General features: G+C 36.6%; 1 protein-coding gene across 4 annotated transcripts in view; it reads right to left on the bottom strand.

Moving 5' to 3' along the window:
* Positions 1-1,821: 1,821 nt before the first annotated feature.
* Positions 1,822-13,109, bottom strand: part of LOC128031445 (intersectin-2) — a 33,524-nt gene continuing 22,236 nt past the window's right edge. For 2 of the 4 annotated variants that reach the window (XM_052619712.1, XM_052619714.1), the window contains 16 exons: positions 12,176-12,342; positions 12,046-12,091; positions 11,851-11,972; positions 10,525-10,621; positions 10,255-10,449; positions 8,097-8,218; positions 7,337-7,443; positions 7,076-7,259; positions 6,487-6,585; positions 6,193-6,360; positions 5,338-5,550; positions 5,110-5,231; positions 4,628-4,710; positions 3,719-3,802; positions 3,471-3,644; positions 1,822-3,342 (listed from right to left, as the gene is read on the bottom strand). In XM_052619712.1, the coding sequence (XP_052475672.1) occupies positions 3,185-3,342; positions 3,471-3,644; positions 3,719-3,802; positions 4,628-4,710; positions 5,110-5,231; positions 5,338-5,550; positions 6,193-6,360; positions 6,487-6,585; positions 7,076-7,259; positions 7,337-7,443; positions 8,097-8,218; positions 10,255-10,449; positions 10,525-10,621; positions 11,851-11,972; positions 12,046-12,091; positions 12,176-12,342 (2,141 nt within the window). In that variant the 3' untranslated portion in view covers positions 1,822-3,184. Of the gene's footprint in view, positions 3,343-3,470; positions 3,645-3,718; positions 3,803-4,627; positions 4,711-5,109; positions 5,232-5,337; positions 5,551-6,192; positions 6,361-6,486; positions 6,586-7,075; positions 7,260-7,336; positions 7,444-8,096; positions 8,219-10,254; positions 10,622-11,850; positions 11,973-12,045; positions 12,092-12,175; positions 12,343-13,109 lie in introns of all 4 variants that reach the window. The other 2 variants (XM_052619711.1, XM_052619713.1) reach the window with 1 other exon arrangement.

The raw sequence follows: 13,109 nt of genomic DNA, 5'->3' as shown, positions 1-13,109 counted from the left end.
AGATTCAGCCGTTTATTTATGATCCAGAATCAGATCCCGAGGCTGAAACTGAACGAGAGCAGCAGCAGCAACGACTACAGCAGGACGTCTCTATAGCCCCTTTCACACTGCCATTCCAGCAAATACAGGGGTAAAGTTTTCCTGCAATTTTTCCCTGGTCGCTAGATTTTGAACTTTCACACAGCCAGTGATGACCCAGGATATGTGCGTGCTTTCACACACAACCCTTGAAGATCCCGTAACGACACGTGACATCAGCGTGTGACGTGTAATGTACGAGTCGACAACGCTAGGCACGTTATACTTTCACTGAAGCAAGCAAACGATCTCGCCGTCAGCGCGGAAAGTGAGGAACTAACTTGATCTCTGCTTCATTACAGTTTGCACATAGGTTTCCGTCGCGAACGTTGATCTTCCTTCAAAACAGCCGTTAAAAGAGTCACGCGATAACGCGTGTCATCACTTCGACACAGAATTAGATCTGGCTTTTGTTCACACAGCGCTCCTCCCAGGTCGAACCCCGCAATGTTTCTAGGTCCCCGACCCGGGTTCAATTCGGTAATCAATCCCGGGACATGGTTGCTTTCACACAGAAGGCGACCCAGCAATGTCCAATGTGCAGTGTGAAAGGGGCTTATATTTGCTTAGCGGTTTTGGAAAATGACTAAGTTCCTCTTTATGTCGTCTTTTTTTTTTTCTTTAAAGGTGTACAAGGTTTACTTGATGTGCTTATGTGCCGATAGCTAAATTAACAACACAGAGATATTTGAAGCAGTTTTACTTATCGCCTGCGCCCGGTTCCAACACACTATCGTGACCCTTTTTATTTGGGATTGCATCATCCTTAAGAAATAAACGATGTGCAAATCCGGCGTCAAACTAGGCCTTGTTTGTAAAACAAGCATCTTCGAAATGCAGGGAACAAACAAAAACACTTGCACAACTCCGTCTATGCTCTGTAAAAATAAACTCCATCCACTGGTCCCTTAATGTTTTTTTTTTTTTTTTTTTTGTAATCTGTGCAGGGTTGTCTTGCCCTCGCAACCAAAAACACACTTCTTTTGTGACAATTCGGTCTCTTGCTCTGGTCAGTGAATGTCTCTGCTCTGCTATATGGGAGCGCGCGCTCTTCCGGCAGAAGTGCCCTTAGGACCCATATAAGGAAATTCCGCTCCATCTAACGTCACACAGAGCCATACTCGAAAAAAACTTTCCGAAACTTTATCAAAAACTGGAAGGAGTATTTTTGGAACAGAAATACTCATTCAAACGTTCAACTTAATTTTTGAAACTTTGTCCATGTTTAGCATGGGAATCCAACTCTTTAACAGTATAAAAAACTCAGTATGCATAAAATAGCATTTCACCCCCCCCTTTAAACAACCTACAGTACCTTGGTGATTCTGTAGCTAAGCAGATTTACAGTTCATAGTGTCTCATCAATAATACTACAATCACACTGAATAGCTTCTCCTCTTCCGGTCTGATATGTTGAGCTAATTTTCCCTTTTCATGTAGAAACATCAGCTAAAATAGAAACATTAGTATTAAATAAAATAAAATAGTTTAACTAGGGCAGAGAAGTTCATTTTGAAAACTTTTGGCAAAAATTTTAGCACACCTAGTTTCTCAACTGCTTCCACACAGACTCTTGGATACATGCTCTTTGAGTATTTGGCAACGATGACGTACAGTGCAGTTCTCACCAATATCAGGCCACAGAATATAGAAAATCAGTGAATACATTCTGATGTGATTACATTTTGAAAAAGTGATGCACATTTTTGTCTGGATCAGTTCAAAAAAAAAAACTTACAAGTATTGTTAAAACTGATGTTGTTTATTGCTGTCCGACAAAAGTAGCGCTGCACACTCAACATGTGTCAATGATACGTTCTTCTAATAACTTTGGAAATGGTTTCATATTTGTATGTAACATTAACAAATTACATCAGAAGTTCTCAAGACGCATGTTAGCTACATTCACAAATGTGTTGCTGAAGTGACGGGTTCGGTTGCCCCTCATGAATATCAACAGAACCCTAATTAATATTCATGACTATGACCGTATATTACAGAGAAAAAAAATAAACTCCCCTTTTAAAGTTAATAGTGTTTTCTTTCGAAGTGAAGACAATCATCCAGTATACTTTACAGCATTTTAATTTTATTTGCATATGAAACCTGATTTTGTTGCATAGCTATTTGTGAGGTCTTTTGGAAAAATACAATATTAGACCTTTTTTCAAAACTAATACTTGTCTAAAATGAAGGAAAAAAAAAAAATGTACGTAAGAAAAAAAAACTTTCAAAATACTCAAACTTTATTACATTTATATTTAAAACAAAAACAAATAAAACTTGGGAGAGACACTCAGCAACTCGGTCTCTTGAGTAAACGTCCATACTACAACTGCAAAAAAATACACAATATTAAGACCTTATCTGAATGCTTTATGGCAATCCAGATATCGTAGGCAGCGTAAAATGTGCAGATAGTCCAAGACGCATAAATTAACATAAATAAACTCAGTCAAGCACACAAAATCAACAGAGATTAGACCTTTAACCAATCATCCCTGGTTAATCACCTCATGCGTACCTTCATACAGAACAACTAGTAAGCTCTGCAGAAAAGTTCCTTCCATTTTACACAGTTATAAGATTTTATAGAAGATCAAACGGCTGGTGCAAATTAATTCTACCATGGTGAAGTTAAATGGATGAACTGGCAGGTAAGGCAGATGGACAATTAATTAATAAAACAACACCACATGGTTTAGTGTTGCTGATGAGAATATTCAAGTTCAAAAGTTCTCATCAACTTCAGATCTAGGCAAGCCATGATTTAGCAAATCTAGCTCTCTGTACAGCAATAAAGACAGTATATTTGAAGCAAAATATAGGTCCTGAGATATCTCTACATCCAGTGGTAAATTATTTAGGCAATACAAAAAAAAAAAAAAAAAAATTATCCCTTTTCATTCCCATGTCACTTGGTCAAAAATCAAACTTGGCAAAAGTGTGAACGTTAACTCGTCTTCCTCATGGTCACACATCCATGTCTACGCTCCTCAGTAGTTAAGAACATTTTAAGGCAATGGTTAGTCTTGAAAATCTTGAGAAGCTAGTGGTGAGAAGCTGTGCTTGATGTGCAGATTTACAGGGACATCCTCTCTCCTCATCATTTGGGGGCTTTGTGGTCAAACAGCTGCAAGTCGAGCCGAACCCAAACCTCTCCAGTGGGAACTTCATGAAGCAGCAGTCTCCTAGTGGACGGACCTTTATTCTCAAGCTCTTTCTTAATAGTGGCTACAGGAACCTCAGTGCGACCTAAAAACTCTATAAAGGGAGAAAGACAAATGGGAATGTGTATTAATACATTCTAAAATTTAAAGAGAGCTCAGTTTAAGAATAAATCAATGATATAATTTAGAAAGAGTATTATACTTGATAGTTTTCATACTCACCATCTGGTGAATATTGTTCCCGCTCAAAAATCGTAATACAGAGGACATCTTGATACACGTCTTTAATGTGAAACTGACAATTGAAGCTCCACTTGGGGTTGACGGTGTCATTGATGGTCCGGGAAGTGTAGCACTGAGAACCCATGGTCACTTCACAGTATGGATTACTCTTTCCTAAAAACAAATTGCACAAGTATTAAACTATTTTTTTTAATCATTTTTATTATTTGTTTAATAAAACCACTCACCATTTGGTTTGGAAGATTTTAGCTCTGTTGCTTCCAAGATGGTGACAAGCAGGCGACCAATTCCACTTGCTTTCATTGATCGAGCTGTGAAAAAGTATTGTAATAATTCTTTACATTTATTTAAATACCATGACATACACTGCCAATCAAAAGTTTGAGGTCAGTAAGAACTTGTAATTTATTCGCAAGAAGTCTCTTATTCTATTGAAGGCTGCATTTATTTGATAAAAAATGCAGTAAAACAGTAATATTGTGAATTATTCTTAAAATTTAAAATAACTGCTTTCTATTTAATACACAGGTAATTTATTCCTGTGATGGCAAAGCTGAATTTTCAGCTTTTACTCCAGTCTTCAGTATCACATGATCCTTCAATGGTGTATATGCCAAGAATCTGTGGTTACGATACATATCACGATACCGGGGTTGCGATATGATATGTTTTGTGTGGCGTGCCCTAATGCTAGTATTTCCTTACACTGAGGATTTGTTCAGAGATGAAGACGGTGGGGATATAAACTCAAAATGAAATAACTGGCATGAATCTTGTACGATTTTATTTTTATATTTAATATCGATATTCCATTTTTGAAAAGCGATACAGTATCGCCAATCAAAATATTGCGATACTCACGTGTATCGATATTTTCTTAAACCCCCATTTAATATGCTGATTTCGTGCTCAATAATTTTTTTTTGTTATGCTTATCAATGCACAAAACAAATGTGCTACTTAATATTTTTGTGAAAATTCTGCAACACATTTTTTCAGGATTCCTTGATGAAAGTTCAAAACAAAAGCATTTATTTAAACAAAGGCATTTCATTCTTTAATGTCACTTGATCAATTTACTGCACTCATATTCAGTGGTCCATAAATAAATAAATACATACATAAATAAAACTTACATTGATAACTCTTTTCCCGTTTCTTCTTCTCCGTCTCAATGAATGCTTCTGATGCTGCTTTGATCTTCTGAACCCATGCAAGCCTAACAAGTTACCAATAAGAGATTAAATGTTTTCAATTGTTACAATTTAAGAAAATCCACACGTATGTATGTATGTGCGTTTGTGTGTGTGTCTAATATACACACACACACACACACACACACACACACACACACACACACACATACACACATACACACATACACACACATACACACATACACACACACACACACAGATTAATCTGCATTAAAATTCTGTCAATTCTGTCAATTCCACTTGGGCTGGCATTTCAGCAGCATGAAAAGCAGTTGTTTTTTCTCTTCCCATACAGTGTGGCAATAACAACATTCCTTTAACAGTTCATCAAATGTCCCATGTGTCCAGTAAATAGCGGCTTGCTGATAAGACTGATAAAGAGAGCGATTGCTTAAACTGACCTCTCATTAATGTGCTCAGTCTTCAGTGTGTACACACGATCTATGTGGGAAATGTGGAAGACAGGCTCATCGCTGGACGGATCTGACGGAAGCTTCACCAGAACTTCATTGAGGAACACAGGCTGGGAACACAAACATACACATTACACAATATCCCAGTGCTTATGTTGTTGTTCAAAGGTTTAACCAAAAAAGAGCACTGTTCTGTGGAGAGGAGTGGAACCCTACCTGCTTATACATCTTGTACTGGGTGTTAGATTTGGGGCTAAAGAGTCTGTCTGTTCCTGAGGAAGTGAACAGCTTGACAGCTTGAGTGAACAGCAGAAAGTCATTGAACAGAAATGCGTATAACTCCTTATTGCCCTTGGTCTTATACACTTTCCCGCTGTGCAGCAATTTACGCGGACCCAAGCAGTTGGTCAGAGAGTGGAAAGTCAAATTCTAGACAGAATAGAAGAGTAAGAAATCTATTATACAGCATTATATGAACATTTAAGCCCAAGTCTTCCAGCCAATCATCCCTCACATTTTACGGTACAATTCAAAAGTTCAGTCAGTAAGATTTTTTTTTAAAGAAATTAACAATTTTAATTGAAGGTTGCAATGTTATAAAAATGTTTTCAAACAAATGCTGTTCTTTTGAATTTTCTATTGAAAATGAATAAATATCACTGTTTCCAAACAAATATTAAGCACCCCATTCTTTTCAACACGGTCAATAAAAAGAAATGATGCATATTAGAATGAATTCTGAAGAATCATGTCACACTGAAGAGTTATGACCACTAAAAATTCAGCTTGGCCATGGGATAAACAGAAAATAATCACTTTAAATTGTAATAACATATAACAGTATTACCGTTTCTCAATTTTTTGTAAAAAAAAAAAAAGTAACATAAGTGAGCGTAAGAAACCTTTTCAAAAGCAGTCAAAAAAAATCTTACAGACTCCAAACTTTTGAATGGTAATGTACAGCCAGACGATAGCTTATGACTGATCTTGTAATGCATGTTTTGAGCATCAATTTCTTTGATCAGAATAAAGATGTGTATATATAAACCGTTCCAAAGGTGTGTTTCTTACCTCCGTGATGCCTTCACACTGCACATGGGATTGGATCCACTCCAGCTTTTCAGAGTTCTCCTTCTCCCAGACACCGTCGTTCACCTGAGTGCACAGCTGCTCTGCCTTCTCCAAAGCCTCTTGCAGATGAACATGGTCCATGTGACTCTCTGGAGTATGCTCCAGGATCTGGACACACAGATACACACCAATTAAGTATCGGTTAACAATGTGCTAATCATTTTCAACTATCAATATATATATTATATAACAAAACAGATCTAAAATAAAAGCTGTTTACACTTATTTACTCACATGTTTAATATGAAGGGGATAGCGAGTGATCCGTTGCATAGGTTTGAGTAAAAAGCTGGACAAAGGCATTCCTTTACAACGGTAGTCTGTAGCAATTTTCTGGAAAAATAAATAAATAAATAAAAATAATTAAAACAAGTGTTGAAATTATCATTGCTACCAAGAAAAAAAAAACATTCCAAAAACTCACACTGATGATGGAAAATCTAAGAGTAATAAAAGGTTTTTGTTAATCATCTGTAAGTATAATAATGATATTTTAATCACACTGTTTTACATTGCACTATATTATTACACTACTTGGGATATATGCACTTTCAAAAATGTATGCCCCATACTGAAGGACTATGCACTGCAAAAAAGTGCATTAATTAATTCAATAAATAAAGAAAATCATTAAAATAATTAAACCGAAAATACAAATAAATAAATAAAGACATAATAAATAAAGGGGAACATTATAAATTTACACACAAACACACACACATATATATATATATATCAATACATGAATGTCCTGAAAATCTGTAAAAAAAATAAATAAATAATAAAAAAAAAAAAAAAAAAAAAGTGATATATGTGAGGCTACCTTAAGGAAGTTTTTGAAGTCTGGCTCCTGATCGGTTCTCTGTTGCAGCAGTGTGGCACCGTCCAGCTGGCAGCTGCAGAAGCGGATGTAGGCCTGCATGTGTGGCAGCTCAGAGGCCAGAATATCCCCGATCATGTGAACAGGCATGTTCTCACCCCCCGTCTTTTTCCTAGTCTTCAGAGCCCTGACAATACACACATCACGCATGATACACTGCAGAGTGGTAAAAGATAAGATTACTTCCAAGTTAACCTCACACACTTGAGCATCTTGGAGTTGCACTGGATTAGCTCCGTCCAGTTGACAAATATCATGCTCATTTCATCCTCAGTAAGACGTCCTGATTCAGACATGGGCTTGTAGAAGACCTTAAGACAGGCAACAACAAAAATATAATTTTATCTTCATAAAAGTGAAGTGAAGTGAAAGTGACATTCAGCCAAGTATGGTGACCCATACTCAGAATTTGTGCTCTGCATTTAACCCATCCGAAATGCACACACACAGAGCAGTGAACACACACACACACACACACACGGAGCAGTGGGCAGCCATTTATGCTGCGGCGCCCGGGGAGCAGTTGGGGGTTTGATGCCTTGCTCAAGGACACCTAAGTCGTGGTATTGAAGGTGGAGAGAGAACTGTACATGCACTCCCCCCAACCACAATTCCATCCGGCCCGAGACTAGAACCTACAACCCTTCGATTGGGAGTCCAACCCTCTAACCATTAGGCCACGACTTCCCCCAAAAAGTATATATACACATATATATATACACACATATACACACACATACACACAGATTAATTTATAAAAAGCTGTTTTATAAAGTAATAAAAAAAGTATTTCATTATTATATTATTTCCCTATTAATTACAGTACTATATTATTACAGTACACTACTTAATATTTATATTTATGCAATTAAAATCATGAGTCAACTGAAAATTTTAATGTTCATTTAATAACATAAATATTAATAATACTAATACTAAATAAATTCATTAGGTGACTTTGTACCTCTAGAACCAGCTGTAGGTCGTCAATGTATTTCTCCTCGGTCTCAATGAGCTCATGGATGTATCCTTGCCGTTTCTTCTCCCGCGGGCTCATTGAATCCAGAGTGCTCAGGTCAGTGCACCCTAAAAGAAAACGGTACAGGTGAACTCACCCAGAAGCCCATACACACAACAAAACACACGCACACATTAACGGCTCCTGGGGATCCTTCAACAACCTTAGTCCTAACACACTCAAGCGCACTCAAAAGCAGGATAATGGAAATGTGTTGATGACACTTCAAACTGCTCCAGCGTGAATCCTTACCTGCTGATGGTCTGTCTGTTTGACCATCTGGGTTGCCTTTAGTGGTGTCTTCATCGTCCACATCCCACAGCCTTAAAAATAGCAGTTTACCCCCTGAATGATCACTCATTTTTATGAGCTGTCCCTTGTGAACCTGCTCATTTACTGTGATGAACACTGCTAGCATGCAGGATTATTCAATCTGTTTTCACCCATAACACAACTGCAGGACAAACGTAACTAGATGGCAGTGAAGATTATCTAGAGGAATACTGTCAGAAAGTCGCCGCAAATTAAGGTGGTCCAATATATCAGACACTTTTAACTGATGATCAAACAATAAGATCATTGCATCATTAAATTAGTTCTATTTTATTGTATAATATAAAATTGCTTTTTGTTTAGTTTTTAAAAAATGCATACCTGAAAGTGTTTTTATTTTATATTTAACTCTTACAAATATTAAAACTGAACGATGTTTGTTTTTTTTAAAACACTTTAATGTCTAGATTTCTTCAAATCAAATAAGTACAAGATCCAAGTATTTTAGATATTTTATAAGGATTACTAATAACATTCTATAAAATTGAGGCGAACATTTGTTCACAACAATTTGCATCGTTTCCCATATAATATTAACAAATCTGTTTATACAGAAACGAGTCATGCTCAAACATTGCATAAAACGCAGTAAATCTGTAGCAACACCACCTAAGGTCAAAGCATTGTGCTAAAAACAGCATCAGCAGCAGAACTAGATTTCCAAATACACCACAGACTGTAACACAAGTTGTCTTTCATTGTAGTTCTTACATTGATCTCAAACTGAAAATAAATCAACAGATGCAAAACAGTGAAAAGCATCTAAAGATTCAAGATGAAACTGCCTCAAAAAAAAGTGACAGTTCTTTGTTCTTTAAAAAGTCAAAGCGCCTTCAATAACCAGAGACTAATGAGACTAAGCTTAAAGTTGCATTATAGCCAGCGTATTCATGTACAGTGGATCAGTACTGTGATTGCGAAGACATAATGAGGCAGTTACACACTTTGTAACATCTCTTAAAATGTAACGTCTCTGAAAAATGACCAAACTGGGGAGCAACAGCTTTACGGTGATGTCTCACAGTCCCAAAATGACCGTATAAAAGAAGCTGCTACTTTTAAAGAAACTTCAGGCAAACAAAACTTGAAGAGAATTCAAAAAAGAAAAACTATAAAAAAGATTCCCTAAGCCCCTAATAATCAGTTAAGACTGGTCCAGACTACCAGTCGACTAAACAACAAGCCTTGTTTTAGTTTAAAAGAAAAGAGACTGGTGAGGAAAGATACAGGGAGGTGAGAGGGTGAATAAATGATGGTTTCAGCACCACCTTCACTTTGAGAGGGGGATAGTGGGTCTCTTATGGATGAAGGAAAGGAAAAGTGCTACCACCCTACAGAGAAAGACACAAATGAGAAGAAAAAAGTCGAATGGGGGAAAAAAAAACTGTGAGAGAAATAAACGTGTGGCTAAATATGGAGGACGAGAAGAAAAGTCTAACATTAGATTAGATACTACATATACAACAGTTCAAGATTGGAAATACCCTTTTCAGTATAACGGCAAAAATAAAATCAACCAAAATGTCATTATAATAATGTAGTGAAATTGTAACATTGCATAATAAACACCCACATTCAAGAAGCATAGACTGCAACTTTTTTTTTTTTAGATTAAATCATCTTAAACCAATTTAACTATGAAAATAAGTTAAAGACTCTTAAAGCAAATTTTATAGTCGTGAACACAACCAAAAACTGGCATGATGTAAAAAAAAAAAAAAAAAACCCACAGAACCAAAATAGACTGGTCTGTTTATGGGTCTCTACTTACACTGCTGACTGGGGTCAGAATCAGAGGTGGTCATTTTCACATAGTTGGTAGGAATCAAGCCTGTGACCCCGTTGAGCTCTCCTTTCCACCAGTCAGGATCGCTTTTGTCCAGCACGTTGATAACTTGACTCTTCGTGAAGCTCAGCTCATCCTCATTTGCTGCGGTGTAGTCGTATATGGCGATGACTTGGCCGACTACAGGGAGAGCGATGAGGAGAGATTTAAAAAAAATAAAAAATATCAACCCTGGAAACTTGAACCGTTTCTTACCAGCCGCGGATGCAGGTGTAGATTTGCCGCTGTTTGAGCCCAGAAGCTTGACGTGTGAAGCAGGGAACCAGCCCTTCTGACGCTTCTTCCCCCTGGCCTGAGGACACAAACAAAAACAAAAAAATGCAGAATTTTTAATCTATCTGTCTGTCTATCAAATTAGCTTAATATTATTTTGCTTGAGGAAGTAAATAAAATACATGTTACAGGTGGAGATATCTATTACTGAAAATGATAAAATACTTATATACTTAATACACATTAGGAATGCAGTGGTATTAATAATCTGAGCAATACCAACAGACTTTAATTATTTTCATGATAAGGACAATGTTACAATTCTATAAAATGTTGTCAATAAATAAATAAATAAATAAATATATATATACATACACACACATATATACATACACACATACACACACAGTTTTGTCAAAATAAATTCAAAATTCTAAAACTACGGTTAACTACTGGTAACTGGCTTAAGCATGAAATTAATTATCATCAATTATTGTGTGTACAATTCCAGATATAACTATTGACAGATATATATTCAACTGATATAAACCAATGTATCCTAACCAATATTGGCCATATGATTGCATACATGGAAAAAATCTGTAAAACTATTAAAAACTGTTCTTTTGTTAGTTCCTTGATTAACACAAGCGGCGGTAATGGCTCATTTAAAGGGATACTCCACCCCAAAATGAACATTTTGTCATTAAATCACTAACCCCCATGTCGTTCCAAACCAATAAAAGCTTTGTTCGTCTTCTGAACACAATTTAAGATATTTTGAATGAAAGCCGGGAGGCTTTTGAATGTCCCATAGACTGCCAAGTAAGTTACACTGTCCAGGTCCAGAATGAATTATGAAGAGCATTGTCAGAATAGTCCATTTGATATCACCGTTTCAACTGTAATGTTTTGAAGTGACGATAATACTGTTTCTAAGCAAAGAAAATAAAAATAATAACTTTATTCAACAATTCCTTTGTCTCCTCTGTGTCTCACCACATCACTCAAACTGCCTACCGCGCCACAAGGATGCACTGTTTCTACGTGTATTTATGCTTTGATTTGAAAGAAAACAGAGCATCCTTGTTGCACGCTGACACAGAAGAGCGTAGGCAGTTTGAGTGAGTCTTTCATACATTTCTGGACTTTGACAGTGGCAGTCTGTGGGACAGTAAAAAGCCTCCCGGTTTTCATCCAAAATATCTTGAATTGTGTTCCAAAGACGAACTGAGCTTTTACGGATTTGGAATGACATGAGGGGAAAGTGATTAATGACAAAATTTTAAGAATAAACTGTCCACTCACTTGCAGTTCCCCGAGCCACCAGCCGGAGGGGTTCTTGGTGAGGATGAGGATGAGCTGTCCTGGGGCTAGATTCAACTGCTCTGCACTTGCAGCTGTGTACGCAGTGGTCACCTGGGCCACTTCTGCAAACAAAATAACATGTTATAGGTTAAAATAACTTTGATTAATTACAGCAATTTATCCTTTGTTACTTACCTGGTTTCCTTCCAGGCGTTCCAGGTTTACCAGGGAGACTTGACGTCTAATAAGGGAAAAAAAAAAAATATTATCATAAAATAACAACATGTATAAATGCCAGTATCCTTAAATTAAAAAATAAAATTACATCGGTCTCCTTTGGCTTGACATAATTGGAGGGGAAGACTCCTGATCGGTCTCCGATGCTGCCTCTCCACCACTCCCCTTCTCTCTCTGATACCAGGAGGGTGTCTCCCTCGGTGAAGGTCAGGTCTCCAGGCTCAGGGCTCTCGTAAGTGTACAGCGCCACATATTCTGATGACAGTATCAACATACAAACACGGTTCAGGGTAACGTGGAACACTGGGACAATACTGATGTCAAGAGATTAATCTGTGATGTCTTCACAAGCATAACAGACACAAAATATACTTAAAATTAATATAGTGTATACACAGACACACACACACACACACACACACACATGCATGCACGCACACACACATCCACGCGAATAAAAGTTTTGGTCACCCACAAGGACTAATTAAATCACACTAAACACCTAATTATCAGAGAACTAATTACATAAATTACACTGTTCAAAAGTTTGGGGTCAGATTAAAACAATAATAAATGAATACTTTTACGCAGCAAGAATGCTTTAAATTGATCACAAATGACAGTAAATAAATAATGTTATAAAAGATTGCCACTTAGAAAAAAAAATCATTTTAACTTTCTATTCTTCAAAAATTTATGAGATGTTTCTTGAGCAGCAAATCAGCATATTAGAATGATTTCTGAAGGATCATGTGACACTGAAGACTGGAATTCAGAAAATTCAGTTTTGCCATCAATAAATGACATTTTAAAACAGAAACCAAAGTTATTTTAAATTGCAGCAATATTTTGAGATATTACTGTTTTTAATAAAATAAATGCAGTGGAGAGCATCTTACCAACTCCAAACTTTTTAATAAATAATAAAACTAAATGCAATTAATAGGTGACAGTGCAAATTTTAGGGATGCACAAAATTACATGTTGTTGGAGTTCCTGAATATATAATCGTAAATGACTTA

Source organism: Carassius gibelio, chromosome A17 (assembly GCF_023724105.1).
Source record: "Carassius gibelio isolate Cgi1373 ecotype wild population from Czech Republic chromosome A17, carGib1.2-hapl.c, whole genome shotgun sequence".
Taxonomy (NCBI): Eukaryota; Metazoa; Chordata; class Actinopteri; order Cypriniformes; family Cyprinidae; genus Carassius; species Carassius gibelio.
Note: the sequence above shows the minus strand (reverse complement) of the source record. Positions and strands in the feature narration are given on the sequence as shown.